This window comes from Ambystoma mexicanum, chromosome 3p (assembly GCF_040938575.1).
Source record: "Ambystoma mexicanum isolate Mex_15411 chromosome 3p, UKY_AmexF1_1, whole genome shotgun sequence".
NCBI classification, from domain to species: Eukaryota; Metazoa; Chordata; class Amphibia; order Caudata; family Ambystomatidae; genus Ambystoma; species Ambystoma mexicanum.
Window position 1 is genome coordinate 803,022,554 of NC_090925.1, and position 19,898 is coordinate 803,042,451.

The 19,898-nt window shown below is 46.0% G+C and overlaps 1 protein-coding gene across 1 annotated transcript in view; it reads left to right on the top strand.

The window, feature by feature from the left end:
• The window catches only part of LOC138579614 (zinc-binding protein A33-like), a 307,674-nt gene that overhangs the window by 173,748 nt on the left and 114,028 nt on the right, over positions 1–19,898 (top strand). Inside the window, exon 4 of the mRNA XM_069649876.1 lies at positions 3,542–3,775. Within this exon, the coding sequence (XP_069505977.1) occupies positions 3,542–3,775 (234 nt within the window). The remainder of the gene's footprint in view (positions 1–3,541; positions 3,776–19,898) is intronic.

A 19,898-nucleotide genomic window follows, 5' to 3' on the forward strand; every position in this document is an offset into this window, starting at 1 on the left:
CCCTATCGCTCCCTATCGCTCCCTATCGCTCCCTATCGCTCCCTATCGCTCTCTATCGCGTCTTTTTGCGCTAAGGTCCGAATCTCCGTATCTAAAAGATTCTTCCGCTTGCGTCATCTGAATTCTGAGAGGGGCCTGACTATGAACTGGATGATCTAGAAAATCTAGTACAAAGCCTTGTACTGTCTGATGGACCCACGCGTCTGATGATAGCTCGCGCCAGCTGTGCAAATAAAGCGCTGTCCTGCCCCCTACTGGGGGGTAGGTCATTGCGTGTTCTCTCACCTGAGTTATTGTTTTGATGTCGGTAGAATCCGCGCCCTCGGCGCCCTCGCGAACCTCGGCCTCTGTTCGGGAAGAAGGCGTCTTGCTGCCGGGTCTCCCAATACTGGGCTCTGGGGCCTTGTGCTCTTCTATTATTGAAGCGGCCGGTCGAGCGCCCTCTATATCGACCGGCCCCTGAAAAAACTCTCCCTGGGAACACTTTCCTGATGGAGGCCTGCGCCTTTTCCAGCTCTGTGTATGTTCCAACGAACCTATTCATCTCCTTGACGAATGTATCTCCGAAAAGGAGGCCTTGGGCGCTTTCCCCAGTTTCATAGAAGGCCAAGTCCCCCAGCTTGTTATCGATCTTCAATAAAGCTGACCTGCGGCGCTCCGAAGATATGGCGCAGTTTGCGTTGCCCAGCATGCAGACTGCTCTCTGGGCCCAGCTCGCTAAGGTAGATGGGTCGACCGGTTCTCCCGTATCTTTGGCTCTCTCGGCCAGATCCATTATTTTGGCTATAGGGCCAGCAATGTCGAGCAGTTTATCTTGACATGTTTTCCATGCCCTGTCCATGCCTTTCCTAGTATCCTTTCCCGCTTTAGTAATGAAGGTCAACATTTTTGCATCGAGCTCGGGCGTATCTGCCACTTTTCCGCTCAGCTCTGGCCTTGGACATTCGGCTTTGAGTCTGAACCTAACGTCCTTTTCCATAGGCTTCCTCATCTTGTGGGACATATATAGGGCTACGCGCGGAGAAGGCGTCCAGTCTGTTGATCTGGGGTGCCTTATGGTATCGGGGTCGAACATATCCGATATGTCTTCCTCCTCCGGAAGGGCCTCCACACTGCTGGCTTTGGGTTTGTCCATGCTCTTTTGCGAGACCACGCTCACTTTGCCTATGCTGCGCACATCCTCCTCTGGCTGTTCTTGATCTGAGAACTCCGAGGATGACGAATAGGCGTCCCCCATGTTTTTCGCCCCTGGGGTAGGGGGTACGAGGTTGGGCAGGGCTGTCTTCGTAAGGAAGGCACTTTTAAGCCTGTGGAAAGCATCAGCCACCTCTAGGGATTTGTTCTTCCCTGTACTTTCGCCCGGGGGAGTAGAAGAGGTTTCTCTTCCGGGCCACTTTCTTCCCCTTCTCACCTTTTCGCAGAGGATCCTGTGTGGAGGTCCCTTCTCCGGGATCATCGAGCGTGCCAGGCTTCTTGCCCAGCATCTCTTCCAGGACTAATAGCCTGTCTTGTAGAGGCTTAACTCCCAGTGCTACGGCTTGCACCAATGAGTCGCCCAGCACTCTTTTGAAGCTCTGGGAAAGGTCAATGTCCTCTTCCATACCTTCCTCCAGACCTCCATCACTCCAAGCCTCCTTCTCCATGTTATAAGCCATGGAATTGTATGTGCCGCAATGAAGACTTGTGGGTGAGACACTCAGCCTTCCCAGGTAAAGACAGCAAGGGTATGTGGAAAGTCAAAATAAATGCTTTCTCTTTCTTTCTTTTTTTTTTTTTTTTTTTTAACTTCTCCAAATGAAAAATGCCTCTGCTGATCCCAGGCGAAACGCTAGTTAAATAGCGAAATTCGCGTATATCTGGGTTAGAATAGAGTGGGGGAAAAGGGTCTGCAGTTCTCCTTGTTCGGAACGAAATTTGAACGCGAACTCACGTTCCTGCGCATGCGCGCTCCGCGTTTGTTTTAGGGTTGGTTGGGCTTGCTTCGCATACTACGCGAGCCCAACCACCCAAAACGCGATGCCGTGCGGCCGCTGCCTGCGCCCTGCAGCGAGTGCTAGATCACTCGCGGGCTCGGCAGGCGGCCGCTTGAACAAATAAACACCCTGAGGCAAAACGAACGCGAATTCGCGCCTCGTCAATTAAGATCTAAAGCGCACGAACGCTACGGCGCTATGCCATTAATGCGCGCGCGCTCTTAACACATCAAAACTGTCTATGTAAACACAGAACAATAGCATTATTGACTATTCCTGCGAGTACTTATCTGTGGCTCCGCAGCAAAAAAGAAGAGGAAGGGACCCAGAGTTTCAGGGGTTTATAGTGAGGAAGATGGACTGATTGGACATTGAAAAAGAGGCTGGAGACTACTAGACAGAGAAGCCTCATGGGAAGAGTAGTTTTGTGATGTTTTGGAAAGATGATGTTTTCATATTTTCCTTTTTCTTTGTTTATTCAAGTTAAAAAAAAAAAAATGTTATACATGAAAACAAAAGAAGATTTTAAAAGCTGTGGTTAGCAGTAATTAAAGAAGAATAAGCATAATGCTCGCCTCCGGTCTTGTCATAGAATTGGATTTCAAAGAAAAGTATAGCTGGGAGCAAGTTGTGAACTGTAGAATTGCCATTTCCTGGCGTGCAAAGAGACAGGGTTATGAATTCGGATCTATGCAATAACTACCACCCCCAGAATTCCGACGGCCGAAAATGCAGACTTTTCTTGTTTTTTTTTTTCTTTTCAACCCCCTTTACACCACATACATATGCGGGGGAAACCCCACTCCGACCTGCTGCCCCTCATACTATTATATTCCATACCCCTGCTCCCACATACATATATGGTGTAAGGGTGGTCAGAATTCTGAGGGCGACATTTTGGTGCATTTCCATGAATTCTACTTAAATTCATTAAAACTAAGCAAGCGTATTGTTTTTAAAGTTTCAATTGGGTTCTAACAGATTTGAAGTTGGCAGGAGCTGTAAATTGCCTTTCTCTTTTTTTTCGCAGCAGAACAAAGCTGTTCTTTTGCCCTTTCTACGAGAAAGCAAGGAACTATTGGCGAAGTCCAATTGTGTATCCTTTGGATGGAACTATTGTTATGCATGCTTTTGCAGTCTAAGATTCCTTCACTGCCTTATGCATCATGTTAAGTAGGTTGTAGTTGGGCATGCATGTGGTAGACTTAAAACAAAACGGACACTTTGCACTGAGGATTGATTAGTTTATTGATAAATTGTAGGCTTTGTGGGGCCCTCGGGTAGGTCTGTGGTTTGATTTGCTTTTCCTTTGCAATTGGCAATTTGTATTGACGGGTGGTGTTGTATTAGGAAGTTATTTATTGTTAGTGATGCATCACTTTATTTTAATTGGTATATGTTGATTTCATAATTCTGCATATAAATATTTTGTGTAGTTTGTCAGTTTTATGGGAAACTAACATTACTAATGTAAAAGGAATCCAAGAGGGTATAGGGTTTGGGATGTAAGGACTTTAGCTTTGTTCCTACATTTTTCCTGCTGTTTTAACCTTTGTATTTTCTTTTAGAGAGACTCGTTTGATGCCAGAAGCAGCATCACCTCAGTATTTGAGAAACTCTGTCAGACTCTGAAGGTACAGAAGAAGGAGACGCTAGTCAAGATGTTTACTGAGAGAATTGTTGCCCAGAAGGAGATGGAGGAGCGCCTGGCCAAGCTGAAGGAAGACTGGTGGATGGTCCACAAGACCCTGGATGCTGCCCAGAGCAGGCTGAAGGAGGCAGACCCTTTTGAGTTTCTCAAGGTGAAGGCCAGTCAACATCAAATATTAATTCAGAGGCTGGCAGCTAATGTGGTCAGCAGTAATGCGCAAGGTGTGCATTAAATGCAACATCAACTTTTTTAAAATCCGTGTGTGCCTGCAGGACTTTTGTAAGGCTATTGCTTGAAATTCATTTGGCTGCTCTTTGGAGACCCCTTGCTTTTTACTCTGATTTTATAGCTCTTTTATGGATGGGGTTCCTGCATCTTTGGAAAGAGTAGTGTCCTCCCTTTAGTGGTGTCTAAATATTCATTTGAGGTCAGGGCTCTGTAATTTTGTGTTTGGGGTGGAAGGAACACCTCCCTAGTTGCCATCTCTTACAAGTTAATATTAGGCCTTTTTTATTATTCAACTCCTCACCATGTGTTTAGGCTTCACATGAATGATTATAGTGTATTGTGATTTCTTTACCCAATTCAGATGTTCTCTTTAAGAGAAGGTTTGTTTCCCCTGCAATGTTCTCTTGTGATCACCTTACTCATATGCATTGTTTTCCCACCAGTGTTTGAGTTGGTAGGGTTGCACTCAAAGGTTCAACCAGTTCTCACTTTTAAGTACGTTTTCAAATTCCCTGCTCAGTTGCACCGATAGGCAAGTCACTGCAGGTGTGTAATATTGCCTCTTATCCCACGTCTGTGTCTCTGCAATGTTTACACCGAATTACCTCGATTTATTTACTGTGAATGCCTGACTGTCGGCACTGCTCCTGAAACGCACCAGTATATGCAGGATAAGGAATAAAATGAATTTAATGAATGCATTGCAAACAAATAGGTAATCAAATACTATTGTATAGCACCCCAGTGCCATTTTGGGCCTGGACCAGAATAAAAAGTGTATTGTCCTTTAAAAATGTGATCTCTGTTGAGCACATATTTTAAGACTTGCCTTATTCCTTATTTTTTGTAATGTTAGTAACTATACAAATGCATAATACCAAGATCGAAGCTAGAGACTTGTTACCATTTCAACAGTGAAAAAAATAAAACTAGTCGGCGCACATAAATATAATATTGCAGCATCTTCCAGAGGTAGTCCAGACCATACACGTCTATCGTCTATACAACTGTATAGCTAAATTAGAGGTGGCGGGGGAGTGGGATTGGGGGGGGGGGGGGAATCATCTAATCGCAAGCATGAGGTAACTCTAACAGCAAACCATAATATCCTAGGAGACCACAGACCTGCCCTTGCACCTGGGTACGGATCATGGCAATATGGCCATTGTTCTTTCAAGGGGGCTTGTCGGAGAGGCTAAACATTGCTGAGAGGAGTGCGTTCCATGCTCAAAAATGTTCTCATTGGGTTCCTTAAATGCCTTTTCTCATAGCCCTGTACCAGGTCAAGGTTTCAGCTGTACTCCATACCTTAAGGTTCTTCACCCAAAGGTAATACTGCAGGCCACCCTTCGGCTACCATGCCGTGGCAATTCTTCTCTTAGCGAAGGTGCAAGCTAGGTCCATGAGTTTCACCATGTGTCTAATTTGATCAGGCCTAGAGTATAAACCCAGCAAGCATTCAATGAGTGGCCATGGATATCTACTAACGCCAACATTTCGAAGTGCTGCCTCAGTTTGTTGCCAGAAGGCTTGTACCACTGCGCATCTCCGGAATATATGCATAATGTCTGGCGGTATGGTCCCACACCGGTTACCAGACATTTGGTCGAAAAAAATTGGTCGACCAGACAAATGGTCGAACCAATTTGGTCGAAAACCAAATGGTCGATTTTTTTTATTTTCACCCCTTTTTTTTGGGGGGGTCCCCCTCCCACCCCCTTTTTTTTCTAAAAACCCATTTTTGTAAAAAAACGAAAACCCAAAAAATAAATATATAATTAAAAAAAAATCGACCATTTGGTTTTCAACCAAATTGCGTTGACCAAATGTCATTCGACCAGTTTTAGGTCGACCAAATGTCTGGACACCCCCACACCACGGGCAGTTGGACAGCACCTTGTCATCAAATTTCCCATTTCTTTTTGGGGTTAAGTATGTCCTATACAGTACATTAAGTTGTAGCAATCGAAATCTAGCATTTTGCAAGGCCCTCTTAACAAACCATAATCCGTTCCATTACCTGGCTTAGATCTGCTTCCCATGTTGATCGTAGCCACCTCAAGCTCATGCAATAGCGTCACTAGTGGAGTATGTTCTGGCTCCCCTGGCCAATCTGGCCACCTTTGTATAGCACTCTTGGGGTCCATTTTTGTGATATTTGAAAATTGCTGTGTGTAGCACTTCAACAAGTTGTTGGGTCATCAAATTCCCTAAATGTTCTGTCCTTGTACAGGTCTCCCCAAGAAGCTATCTCCACCTCCTCCAGTCTTCTACCCACAGTTAAATCACCAATGTCTGCACATGTATCCACCGACAAGGGTACATGGGAAGAATATACCTTTTCCAGTCTTATGTATTTTAACTGTTCTTGCCCACACCTGCCTTCTCATTCTTAGCATATGCAATGTACCTCCCATACATCGGTCTGCAATCCTTAGGGCCTCCTTGGCCATAGCTGGGTGTACGGCACCTTTTAGCAGCCTAGATTCCAGAGTGGGGTCGTCTGCTGGACATCCCACCACATATTGCAGCTGTACCACTAAATAGTATACCTTGCACCAGGGGAGCACCCCCGTCTCCAAATTCCACAAGTAGCATAGTCTGTGCAATTCTAGGTCTGCCGTGACACCGCAAGAATCCCCAAATAGTCTAGATTCTGAAAAAAGCATACAGCAATAAATAAGTGCACATTAGTAAACAAAGACTTTGCAGCACCATCATTTTCACCAATGCCATGTGTACCATCAGTGACGGGGGCAGCCTGCTCCAGAATGTCACTCAACCACCTTGACAGTATTACAGGCGTGCATGCTCTCTGGTGAGTGTAATATTGACGCCAAATACTTGAATGTATGTACCTCCTTTGAAGACTGGGGGCCAGGAGTCCCTACCCTTTTTATAGGATTCAGAAGGGAGTCCACCCTGTCATCAATGATGTAATCACCTCTTGAACCTCATCCTCCGTAAGTGGCACATTAAGAGCAGAGGCCTGAGCAGTTGTAAGTTGTGCCATGTCTATCTGGGGAAAGTGTATGGCCCATCCTATCCCTGTCAATCGTTTCTCTGTTTGTAGATCTTCTTGTATGTGCAGAAGGTGTTATTGATGGCTGCTTGAGAGCGCCAGCTAGCACCACATTCATCCTTAATCGGTGTGATTGTGCATCAGGGATTTTCCATCTTACACAACCATGCTAACAACTTTCCAGATGTATCCCCTTCTGCATGAATTTGTGCTAAATATACTTCATCAAATTTTTAAGGCTCTCGTGCAGTGCATTGCATACAGTTAGGTTAATTCTAATTCTGTGGGTTTGTCTACGTTCTCGTTACTCTCTATGGATCGGATACAGTTTTTCAGTACCTCCTAGGTCTGCTCGTAAGGTGGTCTTAATGCAGCCAGCCCTAGCAATCTTCTCACCTTGGACCACCACTTTAAGTGCCTCCCAGACTTGTCTCCCCTCTGTCTGCCCTAACCGAGTTTCTGGTGATAAATGTGGAAAGTGTAGAGTCCAAATGGTCTCTGAAAATGTCATCCAGCAGCGCGTCCTCTGGTATGCGCCACATAAGGATAGGTGCCTGTCAGCCTGCTGATTCCAATGTACTATAAGTGGAGAATGGTCGGCAATGGACCGGTCAGTATACCCCGCCTCAACACTCATACATGCATTCAGTGTCTGCAAACATATTGATCCTGGTATATATTTTGTGTGGGACCAGAGTAGTATGAATAACATCTTTTATCGGGATTCAGCGCTCTCCATATCTCTACCAATTAGAATTCTCTCAGTATGGTGTGGAGGGTCGTAGATGGGCCTCAACCCCCCATCCCCATCCTGCAAACAGCAAAAAGGTCTCCCATAGGCGTGTCACCATTCCGCACAGTGTAAGAAGAGGGGGAATAGGAGTCACAAAATAAATCTCCTTGTGTTCAATGTAACCATGTACTATTACAAACCTTCCTTTATGTCAACGCCAAGTAATTGGAAGGGAACTGCGCCATCAGTCTACAGTACTCCCCTTGCATATCTGGAGAATTTGGATCCAAAACCAGCTCCCCCCAATCTAGTCGGCACCCTCTGCTGTTCCTCGGGTAGCAAATGAGTCTCCTGCAGAGTGCAATCAATGTTTTCTTCCTGCGTAAGTAGGACCCAATCCTATTCTTTGTAATGTAAGTGTTGATCCCCTTGACATTCTATGTCATTACTCTCAGTGTAGCCATAGCTCATGTTTGAACATTCCCCAACCAGCACCACCATCCATGTAGAGTAGAGCTATTTCACCTCCCCTTCTCTCGCAGCAACTACATGACGATTGGGGTCCCTATTCCATTGTATATGTCAGCATACACTTTACCTCACATGCCAGCCTGCACATAAAATCTCCAACTCTGCCCTAAAATACCAAGAGGCCTTCTATTAAGCCAACAAAGAGTTTGCAACCTGCCTGCCACAAACAACGTGGCAACAAGGGCACAGCAGCATTGTGCTGTTCGAGCCAACCTGCCTCCATTAGGCAAAATGTCACCATATGGACTGCAGGCGGTGGGTACCTGCAAATACAGGCCCCTCCTTAACACTTGACTTTAAAGGTTGCTGGAAGTTCCAAATCATGAAGGTCGTGCCCACAATCTTAGGAATGTGCATTAGTCTGACCAATTCAGGCTACTGAGTGCAGGTCCATACCGCATCAGGTTCTGCTACCACCAGGGGCTCTTCCTAGCCTGATCGCATTCATCTGTGCATTTGTTTCAGGCCATTGTAATCCATCCATGAATTTGCTTCAGGTGTTTCAAAGAAGATTGCCCTTCCTTTTGTAAAGTATTTTCAGTCTAGTTGGATAGGCCCAGGATCCGGAGTCTCTCCTTCATTGGGACAAACATCTCTCTTTCTGTACCAATGGTGTGTAATCTGGGAAAATGGCACATTACCACGTTGCATGGAGCCACCTCCTCTGGAATGTTGAAGGATCACCTCTGTCTCTAAAGCTAAGGACCCGCGCAATGATGGGTCTCGTGCTGGCACCTGTTGGCAGCCTTCGTTGTAGGGACTGGTGTGCTCTCTGGATCGTAAATCCCTGGGATATCTTCCCCAGGGTGACTTCCTGCAGGGTCATGTCCTTTATATAGGTAGTCGGATCAGCACCTTCCTCTCCTTCTGGTAAGCGCATGATACTGATATTTTATCTAGCTCGACCTTCCGTGTCCTCCACTCTTAACTCCAAGGTTGCGTTCCTTGCTTCCAATTACTGCACAATGGTCTCCAAGGCATTAGCGGTAATCACATTTTCGTCCAGCAACGATTCCGTATTTGTTACCCTGTTGGCCAGCAAATGTAGATCTTGATGCAGCAAATTAACATTATCTTTTTTTATATTTTTACTTCATCTATTTTGCCCACTAAGGAAGAGCACAAGGCTGTAATGGCAGTAGAGACCTTATCTTTGTGGCCCAATTCCGAGGTCAACTGTGCCATAGCTTGCACTCCCCCAAGCAAAGGTGCAGGGTCCACTGGCGTCCCTTCAGCAGCAAATAACTCCATAATGGATCCTCTGTGTCCCCCTTTCTGTTTAGTACCTGGCATTCCAGGGAGCGTTCAACTGATCTATGTAAAACAGACCTGTACCGAGGCAAGTTGGTCGAAATGGCGGATTCTAGTTGTGTGAAATGCCCTTTTGTATCAGGCACGAATGATATCGGGCTTGCCACCAACACATTGCCCCAGGATCCAGTATGACCATTGAGGCATCAGCAGAGTCCACAGTTCACATAGGTTTGCTTCTTACACAGCGTTCATGGCAGGAGATGCCCAATTAAAGTCCCAGAATTTCCCAGGGTAAATGTATTATTTGATTTGAAGGTGTAATCCGCTCTCCTTACAGCCCTTGGCAGAGCCGTAATCCAAGATGAGCTGCGTTTTAGGTGGCTGTCTCCTTCACCTCGTCAGTCTGCATGAACCCCAGACATCCAGAAAGCGGCCCGTTCCAGCAGCATGTGTGAGAGCAGGCACCGTGTTCAGGCAAGGTCGTCCGGGAGTAGCAGCCATATACCGCGATCGTGGTTTTGACAGTCTGCTTCTCTTTTCGAGCTCCTCCCACATCTGGTGTCTCCAGTTGCAAGTGTGGCATCGTGGGGCAGATTCCGGGGGCCTAGGCACCGTTCCACATGCAGCCACCCGCCTTCCTCTGCCTCCACCATACCATACGCTTTCTCCTGCATACAACTTGCGGTCTGCATCTCTGCGTGCGCGCTCACTTCTCAGGCGCCCAGTCTTTCACTGTGAAGCTCTGCACATTTGCTAGGCCACACAGTCCCCATCTTACCTTCTCAAGCACAATCGCTCTGCTCCGAGTCAGGTGGCCAATAACCACGTCTCCCAGCATTCAATCGAAACCATAGTTCGCCAGCCGTGACGTTCCAGCAGTTGTATCTGAAGTTGCAGGATCCCGCACACCATGTTAAAGGATCTAATTTCAGATCAGTGTGGGAGCTCACACCATACACTTCTTCACGGCATGATCTCCAGCTACGCCCTCTTACATTATTCCTTTATATCATAGATTAAGATGATTTTAGCGAGTGATGGTGCCTAGTCTCCGTTATGAAACTTTCTTGGCATGTTGTGGCTGCATGACTATGTACAGGAGCAGCCTTTGCACAGAATAAAATGACATTTTTGGCATGGAGGTGAACACAGGCTCAGCCCTATGTACCTGCCAGATCTTCGCATCCCTAATAGTTTTCCTGTGGCTGGATTTTATTTACATAATTTGTAGTGTCACCTCCCCATCATAACTACTTACTTCAAGCTGTACAGATGGTCATTTTTTTGGGTTTGCTGCTCCTTTGGATCGGGTATTGTTGCAGAGGCAGAAAAGTCTGACTTTGTTTTCACTATCCCAATTAAATTAGTTTTTTTTTTTTTGGCTGCTCTGTCCCACCTATGAGGAATGTTCATTGTCAGAGTCTGGTTCGAATGGATTGTGTCTTCCCACGTATTCCTCATTTTATGATAAACGTATCCCAGCTTCAGCTGCTTCGCTGCTTTGGAAATTTTCACCAGGGGGCGCTGTGTTCGAGACCGTGGAGTCGATGTCACTCGAGGGCTGCCGTCTTGCGTCTGTCATCCGCTGTATAAAGAGCTCGAGCAGCGCCCGTTACCTCAGTTCCGTTTTTCCGACGCAACTGCTTTGCGTCACGAACGGTGCATCTAAAATATCTTCGATGTCTTCGTCTTCAACTCCCTCCACGCCCAAGACGGGGCTCAAATGTCTGAAGTGTGGCAGGAAGATGTCTATTACCGACCCCCATCGGAATTACCTCTGGTGCCTCAGCCCAGACCATCGGGTTGATGAGTGCGGGTCCTGTCAGGCCATGTCAAATAAGGCTCTTTGGGAACGCAGAGGTAAGCTGGTGGTGGGGGGGGGCAATTATAAGTCTTCGAAAAGACAAAAGGATTCGGATGAATCCGTTAGAAAATCGAGGAGGTCAAGATCGGAAAGTCGCTCGAGGAAGTCTTCCTCCTCTTAGACGAAAAAGTCAAGCAAGCAATGTCATAGGTCGTCTTCCTCCTTGTCAGAGAGGAGAGTAACTTACTCTTCAAAACGCGATTCCCCAAGAAAATGGGAGGCCTTCAGGGCTTTGATGTTGAAAATATTCGAGAAAGCGGCCCAGACCCCCTCAAGTTGCCGCGTGGTGATCATGCCTCTAGTCACTCTAAAAGTGACAGAGGAAAATGAAGATCTAAACACAAGGGTTGAAAAAGAGATGATAGTATCTTCAAGGGAAAGTTCCCCGACACCTCACTCTAATTCTAACCCTCCGGTGCATAAATCGAGGCAAACGGAATCTGCATCGAAGGCAAAACTTGACTCGATATTGTCGACGGCCATAGCATCGAAACTGATTACAAAGATGGCGTTCCCTGTAGCTTCGATGGCATCGAAGCCTCCTTCGACAGCATCGAAGCCTCCTTCGACAGCATCTAACCTTTCGACGCATTTATTGAGGCCTTCTCTAATACCAAGGCCCAAGTCAACACCATTTTCTATGCCTAGACAAGTTCCACCTGTCAGGCTGGTAATATCCACATCTAACGCAGGAGCTGCTGAGTCCCACGATCCCACTAAGATGTCTAGCTCACAACTAAATTGAACAGCTGAGTACTAGACACCCCTGGGGGGGAAGGGGGAAAAGTGAATAAAATAACAAATCAGACACTGGATCTTCTATCTTCATCCGGTCTCTGCATGAATGAAAATTGTTAAGCATTAAATAATATTACAAAACTAAACAACTATTATTTTATGAATAGCAACAATCCTACCTGAATACCCTCTGCAAAAAGCCCAGAGGATGATAATTATTTCTATATATATTTTTTTTAGTTTTGAAATAACTCCAACTCTTTTACCCTAAAAGCAAACTTTGGTGGTCATGTTTCATAACTGTGCTGCTGAAAACCAATGAACTGAATGTCATTACAAGTGACTAAACTGATGGAGGTTCCTTGTGGAAATAAATGAACTTGAAGAAAAGAAAATGTTTCCAAACAATGTCAATAAAACTGTGAACACAAACTCCAGAATGTCTCAAGAAGATGAGTCTTTTGAATGAAGCACATTTGAAAAAATAGTTGAAAACACAGAAATAATCTTTTGTTTTCATTAAAATTATACTATTTCCTTAATCAGTTCATTCCATTTCATTTACCTCTCTTTATGGAAATAGTTCAACAACCAAAGGAAATACCATTTAATGTTGAGTGCAGTTTTAAAGTAAAGTTATTCCTCAAAAACATCTTTGCATGTAATGAGATGCATTTGGAAGATTCCTCATATAATATGGTAAACAAGTCTTATATATTTTCCTCTTTGTCAAAAATACCTTGGCTCAAAAATAAATATCCTTCTTTGTGCTGCTTTTTAAAAAAAACAAGGTTGCCTGTGCAGTCATTAACTTTAATAGCCTTTAAATATCATGTTTTCATGACTTAATCTCTGATGAATGAGTTTGCCATGTAAAAACACTGGCTTCACAACACGACGTCTTTTAATCCTTGCACTTCAGAGGAGAAAATAACAGAAGATGAGGCTAACTTTGGCAGTTCATTTAGATTAATTACATAAAAAGTACTTAGCTTATTTTTTGCTTTAGAAGACCTCTCGGCGTTTTCTTCCACAGGGAAAATTAATTTCTTTAGAGTAGATGTAACTTGAATGAGTTGTTTCTTTTTCTTTTAGTGTTGAAGATATTTTCTTAAGAGTTTTCCAAGGCCCAAAACATAGGAGATAAACAGAAACATGACCAGCTCAGGAAACTAATGAAAGGCAGTTTAGAATGTTGGGAGTCGCACCATTGTCAACCTGCCACCCAATCAGAACTCCTGCCTCTGCCCTCCATCTTGGCTTGGGGTATCTGCAGTACTCTGAATATGGAAGTTAAGGCCCAACCATTTTAACAGTGAAAGGACTATATTTAGTTTTTAAACCTAACAATGAAATAAACAAAGAACATAAGGATAATAATTCTTTAATTACCACCTATTTACTATGGAACCTGACACCACCTTCTTTTCCTGATGAGGCATTTCACCCTCAATCTAGGCAGGAATTCTTTACATCCATGTCTTCTATATAGGAGGAACATTCCTCTGAAGATGTCACTCCAGCTGGAATTAAATTTGGGACCAGAGGTCCCTGAGGAACTGGTGGACCCACAATCAAGAATAACAGACTTATGATTGTCTACAAAATGCCATTGGCTTGGACACTTCTCCCGAAGTGGATTTTGAGAGGCCAGACACTACAAATCATTCTGGTTATAGAAATCTTATGGGAAGAGTCATCGATTTTTATGGGATGGAAAGCAGCTTCCCTGGATTTTGACCAGGATGATATGACTGATGGATCCGAGTGAGGGTCCCTTAAAATATCCCTTTTTACCATTCCATAACCCTTTACAAAAAAGGGTAATGGTAAATTGGAATAATCCTGATTCGATTCCAGCAGTGAATAGAATAACTGGTACCAAAATATAGACCAGCCTTATCAAACCCAGACATTTATCCAAGCATCCCTCTCCCGAAAGCCTTGTAGTTCAAGCTGCAACTTCCACTAGGCAATCAGCTTATCCATCAATACCACCAGATAGGGACGATAAAGTTGATGCTTGGGCCCAGAAAGCCTTTACTTCGGGCAGCATGGCCTTGAAATCAACTGTTACTTGCACATTAGCAAGATTTACTTTTACCCTGTGGGACTGTCATCAGCGGCTGAACGCATCCCAGAAGGTGAGGAACAGGATGGTTTCCTGGCTTTTGTGAAGGATGGTAAAGAGGCTTTAGAGGAATGCCTTCAGTCAGGATTGGACACTGCTGATAGTATAAGCAGGTCAATGGCTTCTAGCACAGTCTTGCGCAGATGTCATGATGCCTACTCCCGGGGAGCCAGTTCAGGCCCAGCGTCCCCCAAAGCAGACATGTCCCCAGGGAGGGACCCAGCAACCCCTTATAGGGGCTCTTTGGACATTGTCCTGGCGCCTTTGGTGCCAGGCTCATAGAAGGCATCAGTCCTGGCACCATAGGCGCCAGGCTCATTATGGGAGTGCTTGGATGGATTTACCTGATGCAGACCATGCTGCCGGATCCAGACCTCCTTGAGGTCTGAAAGGGACTATTTTACCTATGGGACTATTTTACCACTCGGGCGTGGCTGAGGAAGAATACTTACCTGGAACTACTTTGGGGGCTATTTAAACCACGCCCAGACAGCAGCTCACGCTTCGCGTTGTTGTGTTAAAACGGATTTCTGAACTCTGTCCTGGCGGCGCAGAAGTTCAGAAGGCCAACCTAATTACTTGGAACAGGGTAACCTCTGGACAAGCCAGACCAATTCGGGTAGCGATCGCAGCGGTCAAGACTAGGTCTCTAGAGGGGTGAGGGTGACTGAAAGCCCGCAATGAGCACACAAAGCAAGGACACTTAGAAACTACTCCAAACAGGTGTTATATTAAAAATATATACACATTTATTTCAAGGCCTTTAAAACAATGACCGTAGCGAGAAATCGGAATACAACTCTAGTAAACCAACACATACCAAACCAATACAATATATATACAAATACAAGCGAGTCTAAAGCGTTAGATGCACGAAATGTGTAGTCCACCTAGAAGGGGAGGAAAACAGGCAGTGCAAAATAATGATTAGACCCAGTCTGCCTTCAGTTCAGCCTCGTGGTTGCAGGATACTTGGCTCATGTATTCCTTTGTTCGTGAGAACTCAGGAGATCGACATGGTAGTGGTGTTTCCAGCCCCCTCTTATCCACGGTTCCCTTCGCGCCAAAACGGAGGGGACCCAATGGGAGATCCGCTCATCAACACTCACACCATACATGGACCTATCACGGACCACGGTGGTCCCAGGCATTCACACCACCCTAGACTCTCTGGCACCCAGGATGTGTATTGGGACCAGACATCCCAGCCCACATCCTGGAGGCACACACAAGGCCTGTAGAAGCCTGCGAAAGCACATGCCCAAATAAGGAAGGCCCTGGGTCGGCTCGACCTGGGGAAGGTGAAGGGAGTAAGACGGTCAGGGGACAGGACAAAGGAGCCTCGTGGTCTGGCCATTTTGGGCTAAGCGCGAGAAACGCGCTTGAAACGCCAAAAGGAGCTCAAAACATAAACGATCGCTGCCACCATTCCCGTCCGTGATTCACTTGCACCGATCAGTTACAATCCAAAAAGAGTATCTAGGACCCGTAGAAGGCTAGAGACCCAAGAGAGCAGTAACTTAGCTTACAGTGCCCTCTCCGCAACAAGATAAAGAAACTACGGAAAACAGCGTTTCCCGGTACTGACTGTCTTAAGGGCATGTCGGTTTCCCTGTAAGAATGGAGCGAAAGCCCAGAGGAGTGCGGCAGAAGGCTGCACTTCTCTGGCAAAGTCTAGATCATGGTGAAAACAGCAAAAAGTTTAGGGGTTGCCACATGGAAGGAAAATTACCCACAATTAAGAAATCTTTCCTAACACTCTGCATCTAGCAGCTGGACACTCACCGTGTCTGCTCCTGCATCCTGGCTCCAGCCACGCCCGCCTGCAACCTGGAACACCTGGAAAGGAGAGAAAGGTGAATAATTGAACTTTACCTACCTCCATCCGGAACGATCACGCCGACGATCCTGAGAAAAGGCATTATTTTTAGAAGCGCAGCGCATCGCATCACTTGCTGCAGCCCCGTGTTCCACTCACCTTCACGAGGCGCCCTCGGGCTCTTCAGCGACCATTGGCACCATCCGTCGCCTTTCAGCGCCTAAGGAGAGAAAGAGACAAAACAGAGGTGAGCGAAGGAACAGATTGAGGAAGGCCTGATTCTTCCACCTTAAGACTTATCTGATTATTGTTGGGACAATCTTTCCACACATCGGGTCGGCGCCGCTTCTTTGGCACTGCCGTACCCCAGCCCCTAAGGGGGAAAAAGGAGACAAAACAAAGGTGAGCGAAGGAACAGATCGAGGAAGGCCTGATTCTTCCACCTTAAGACTTACCTGATTATTGTTGGGACAATCTTTCCTCACCTCGGCGCCGCTTCTTTGGCACTTCCGTACCCCGGCCCCTAAGGGGAAAAAGACACACGCATTAGTGGGTGAAAGCAAGACCACTAAGGGAACCATCCATCAAAAAGACTCACCAGAGTTTACCTTCGGCGAATCCATTCCTCTACGCGGATTCTTCATCCTGCATCTGAAATAGAGAAAAGGACAACGGACAATTAAGGCTTGAACTTTTGCAACTGAATACTTACGGCCTCATATCGGAAAAGTCAAGCGGAGTTGAATACTCACCAAACCCGAGATCCAGTGAAGTAACTGAAAATCAACGCGCCCCTGCATCAGAAGCAGGATGGAGAGCTCGTCCTTTCAGGCTCTAAGGTGAGACTCTACGGGGAATCGCGGAGGGGGTTCGAGGAGTGTGAGAGGGGGAGGAGGGGGAATCCAACACATTATCCAGCAGACAGTTAATTCCCTTTTCCATCTACAGAAGGATTCTTCTATTGGCCAGACAGATGCGGTTTGGGGGTCCAGTCCAGTCTAGTCTAGTCCGTCTTCCGAGTCCTGCACATCACCTTAGAGGTCACAGCAGTCCAGAACAGGTCGGCGCCTCCGTGGGAATCAGGTGAACGTTACAACAGATTTGCATGGCTAAGAAAATCTGGATTTGCACCTGATGTGCAGTCTAGACTACTTAATATGCCCTTTGACGGCTTGAGGTTGTTTGGCAGCAAGGCATTTGAGAGCTTGGAGAAACTGCAGACCTCGAAAGCGGCAGCAAAATCACTCAGCACTGCTATAAGACCACCTAAACACTCTTACGCAGGCTCATCTTCCTGGAAGAGTTGCCCTTTTCGCTTTTATTCCTCTTTTGGAAAAGGGAGAGGACAGGCGGTCACAGAGGCCAACAGAGAAAACCTTTTTGTGGTGGGAAAAGAGGTGCTAGATCAGCCACAGCAGCGGCTACTACCTACCCAGCCACTGCTGCAGCCGCTGCAAAGCCACTTTGAGGTCTGTGTAATAATGTGACTTCAGGGGTCATCTTGGGATTCTTACATATACTTGATTACATAGTTACATTAATCTACACATAAGGATAATCACTGGGTCCCATCACCGAGGTTTAACTGACCCCAGGTAGAACGCTCATACAGCATTCACACATCAACATTCCACATGACATCACAGGGTCTCTCATTCACAAGTAAGCACTTCACAACACATCTCATTCCTTTCCCACACCACACCAACGAACACATCACAACACATCCCTTTCCTTTTTACAACCACTACTGGCCTGGGAAACACAATACAATACAATACAGGGCACTCATACAGGACATCCAAACCATGCATCTTTTTATAGAGAGATGCAGCTCTAAAGAAAATATCTCAGGGACGCTATCCCCATATTGCTGCGGGACGCTATCCCTTACTCTGCTCAGGGACGCTATCCCTTACTCTGCTCAGGGACGCTATCCCTTACTCTGCTCAGGGACGCTATCCCTTACTCTGCTCAGGGACGCTATCCCTTACTCTGCTCAGGGACGCTATCCCTTACTCTGCTCAGGGACGCTAGCCCTTACTCTGCTCAGGGACGCTAGCCCTTACTCTGCTCAGGGACGCTAGCCCTTACTCTGCTGAGGGACGCTGTCCCTCCAATGCAGGACACTATCCCTACTCTGCTGTGGGATGCTATCCCTACTCATCACTTCACTTCAGGTTGAAAGGGACACTATGCCTGCACTCCACTCCTCATAGAAGGCGCTACCTTCCTATATTGAGAACACTATCCCTACACTTCACTTAGGATTGGGGTGCTACAGTCCTATATTGGGGACGCTACCCCTACTCTTCACTGCTGATTGGAGGCACTACCCTCCTCCATTGGGGACGCTAGCCTATCCCTACTCTTCACTAAAAAGGGAAGGCGCTACCTTCCTCTATTGGGAACGTTATCCCTACACTTTACTTCAACTATCACACTTCTGGTATATTTGCACTTCATACCAACCTTCAACAACGGTGACCAACTTCTAAAATAGGACATTTTGAATTTCAATATCTTATTACAGTAAAATCTGCAAATCTATTGATCTCAAAGTCCATGGCGCCTTCACGCACCCTACTTTTGCTTTATGCGCATACCTCTAAAGTTCTAGAAGTCCATGTTGCACTAGACGACATAACCCTGAAATGCCTCAAAGTTACTTCTAGCCCACTGAGGCTCTTTCTTGCAACTCCAGGCATGCATCATGCACCTCCAACTTTCTCACTTAAGTGACTGTATTCTATAAAGTACATAAAAGTAAATTATAGCTGCAAACCCTCAAAAGGTTAGACTTCAATCAGTAACTTTTAACTTCAATACTTGTAGACTACATATGCACATTATCACTATCATTTGCATCCTCATAAGAATACAGTATCTTCTTGCATTAACGTAGCCTTAATAACGTGACACTACTGAAATACAAATCGTCCGTAGAGTTCCTAACTTTAAAGGATGCATGCATATAATGACGCTTCATATAATGGTGCTCCTTCTTCATGCCCATCACTTCTTTTAGTCTGTCCTGAGAAAGTTTGGGGAAGTTATACTGCTCCAAATCCCCCAAAGTCATGTGGTTTCACTTCGCTCTATAGCGCTTCTGCCAAAACAAAACCATCATTTCTCATTGCCCAAAGGTCCTTCCGACTTATTTCTTCCTCCCTTCACTATGCGAACTTCACTGGGCTCAACATTGCACTGACTTCTTCACACCTTTGGTTACCACGCTGCATCTACTTTCCCAAATCTTCCTTTTGGGGACCTTCTTCCTCACTTTAGTTCTCCCTTCGCTTTTCTTCTACTTCTGTCCTTTGAATCCTGCTTCTATTTCAAGATATCACAGGTCAGGTGCTTATCTTCATCACGCTGTACCCTGGGGCCCAGGCTGGGGCTTTCTCCACTGTACAAACCCCTGGACACTGCTCTTTGGACCCTGCTTCTACTTCAAAATATCACAGCGCAGGCGTTTAGCTTCATAACACTGCACCATGGGCCCATGCTGGGGCTTTCTCCACTTTACAACCCCCTAGACACTGCCCTTTGGAGCCTACTTCTGCTTCAAAATATCACAGCGCAGGTACTCATCTTCATAACGCTGCACCCTTCCTCTGCTTCACACTTCACGCAATTGGGACCTGCTTCGCTATTGGGGCTTCACTTCCCCCAGGCACTTTGCTGCATCTTCTACTTCAAGCTTCAACACTTCTCTTTGGGGCCTGCTTTACTATTTGGGTCTTCACTTCAAGATTTAACCCCTCTGCTTCTGAGCTGGGCTGCCCAGTCCACTTTACTTGTGCTCTGGGCCTGCTCTGGGGCTTTCTTTACTTCTCAACCCCTCTGCTTCTGCGCTGGACTGCCCCTTCTTTATTTGAACCCTGGGCCTGCGCTGGGGCTTTCTTTACTTCTATACCCCTTGCGCTCTGCACCCCTGGGTGATGGTACTTC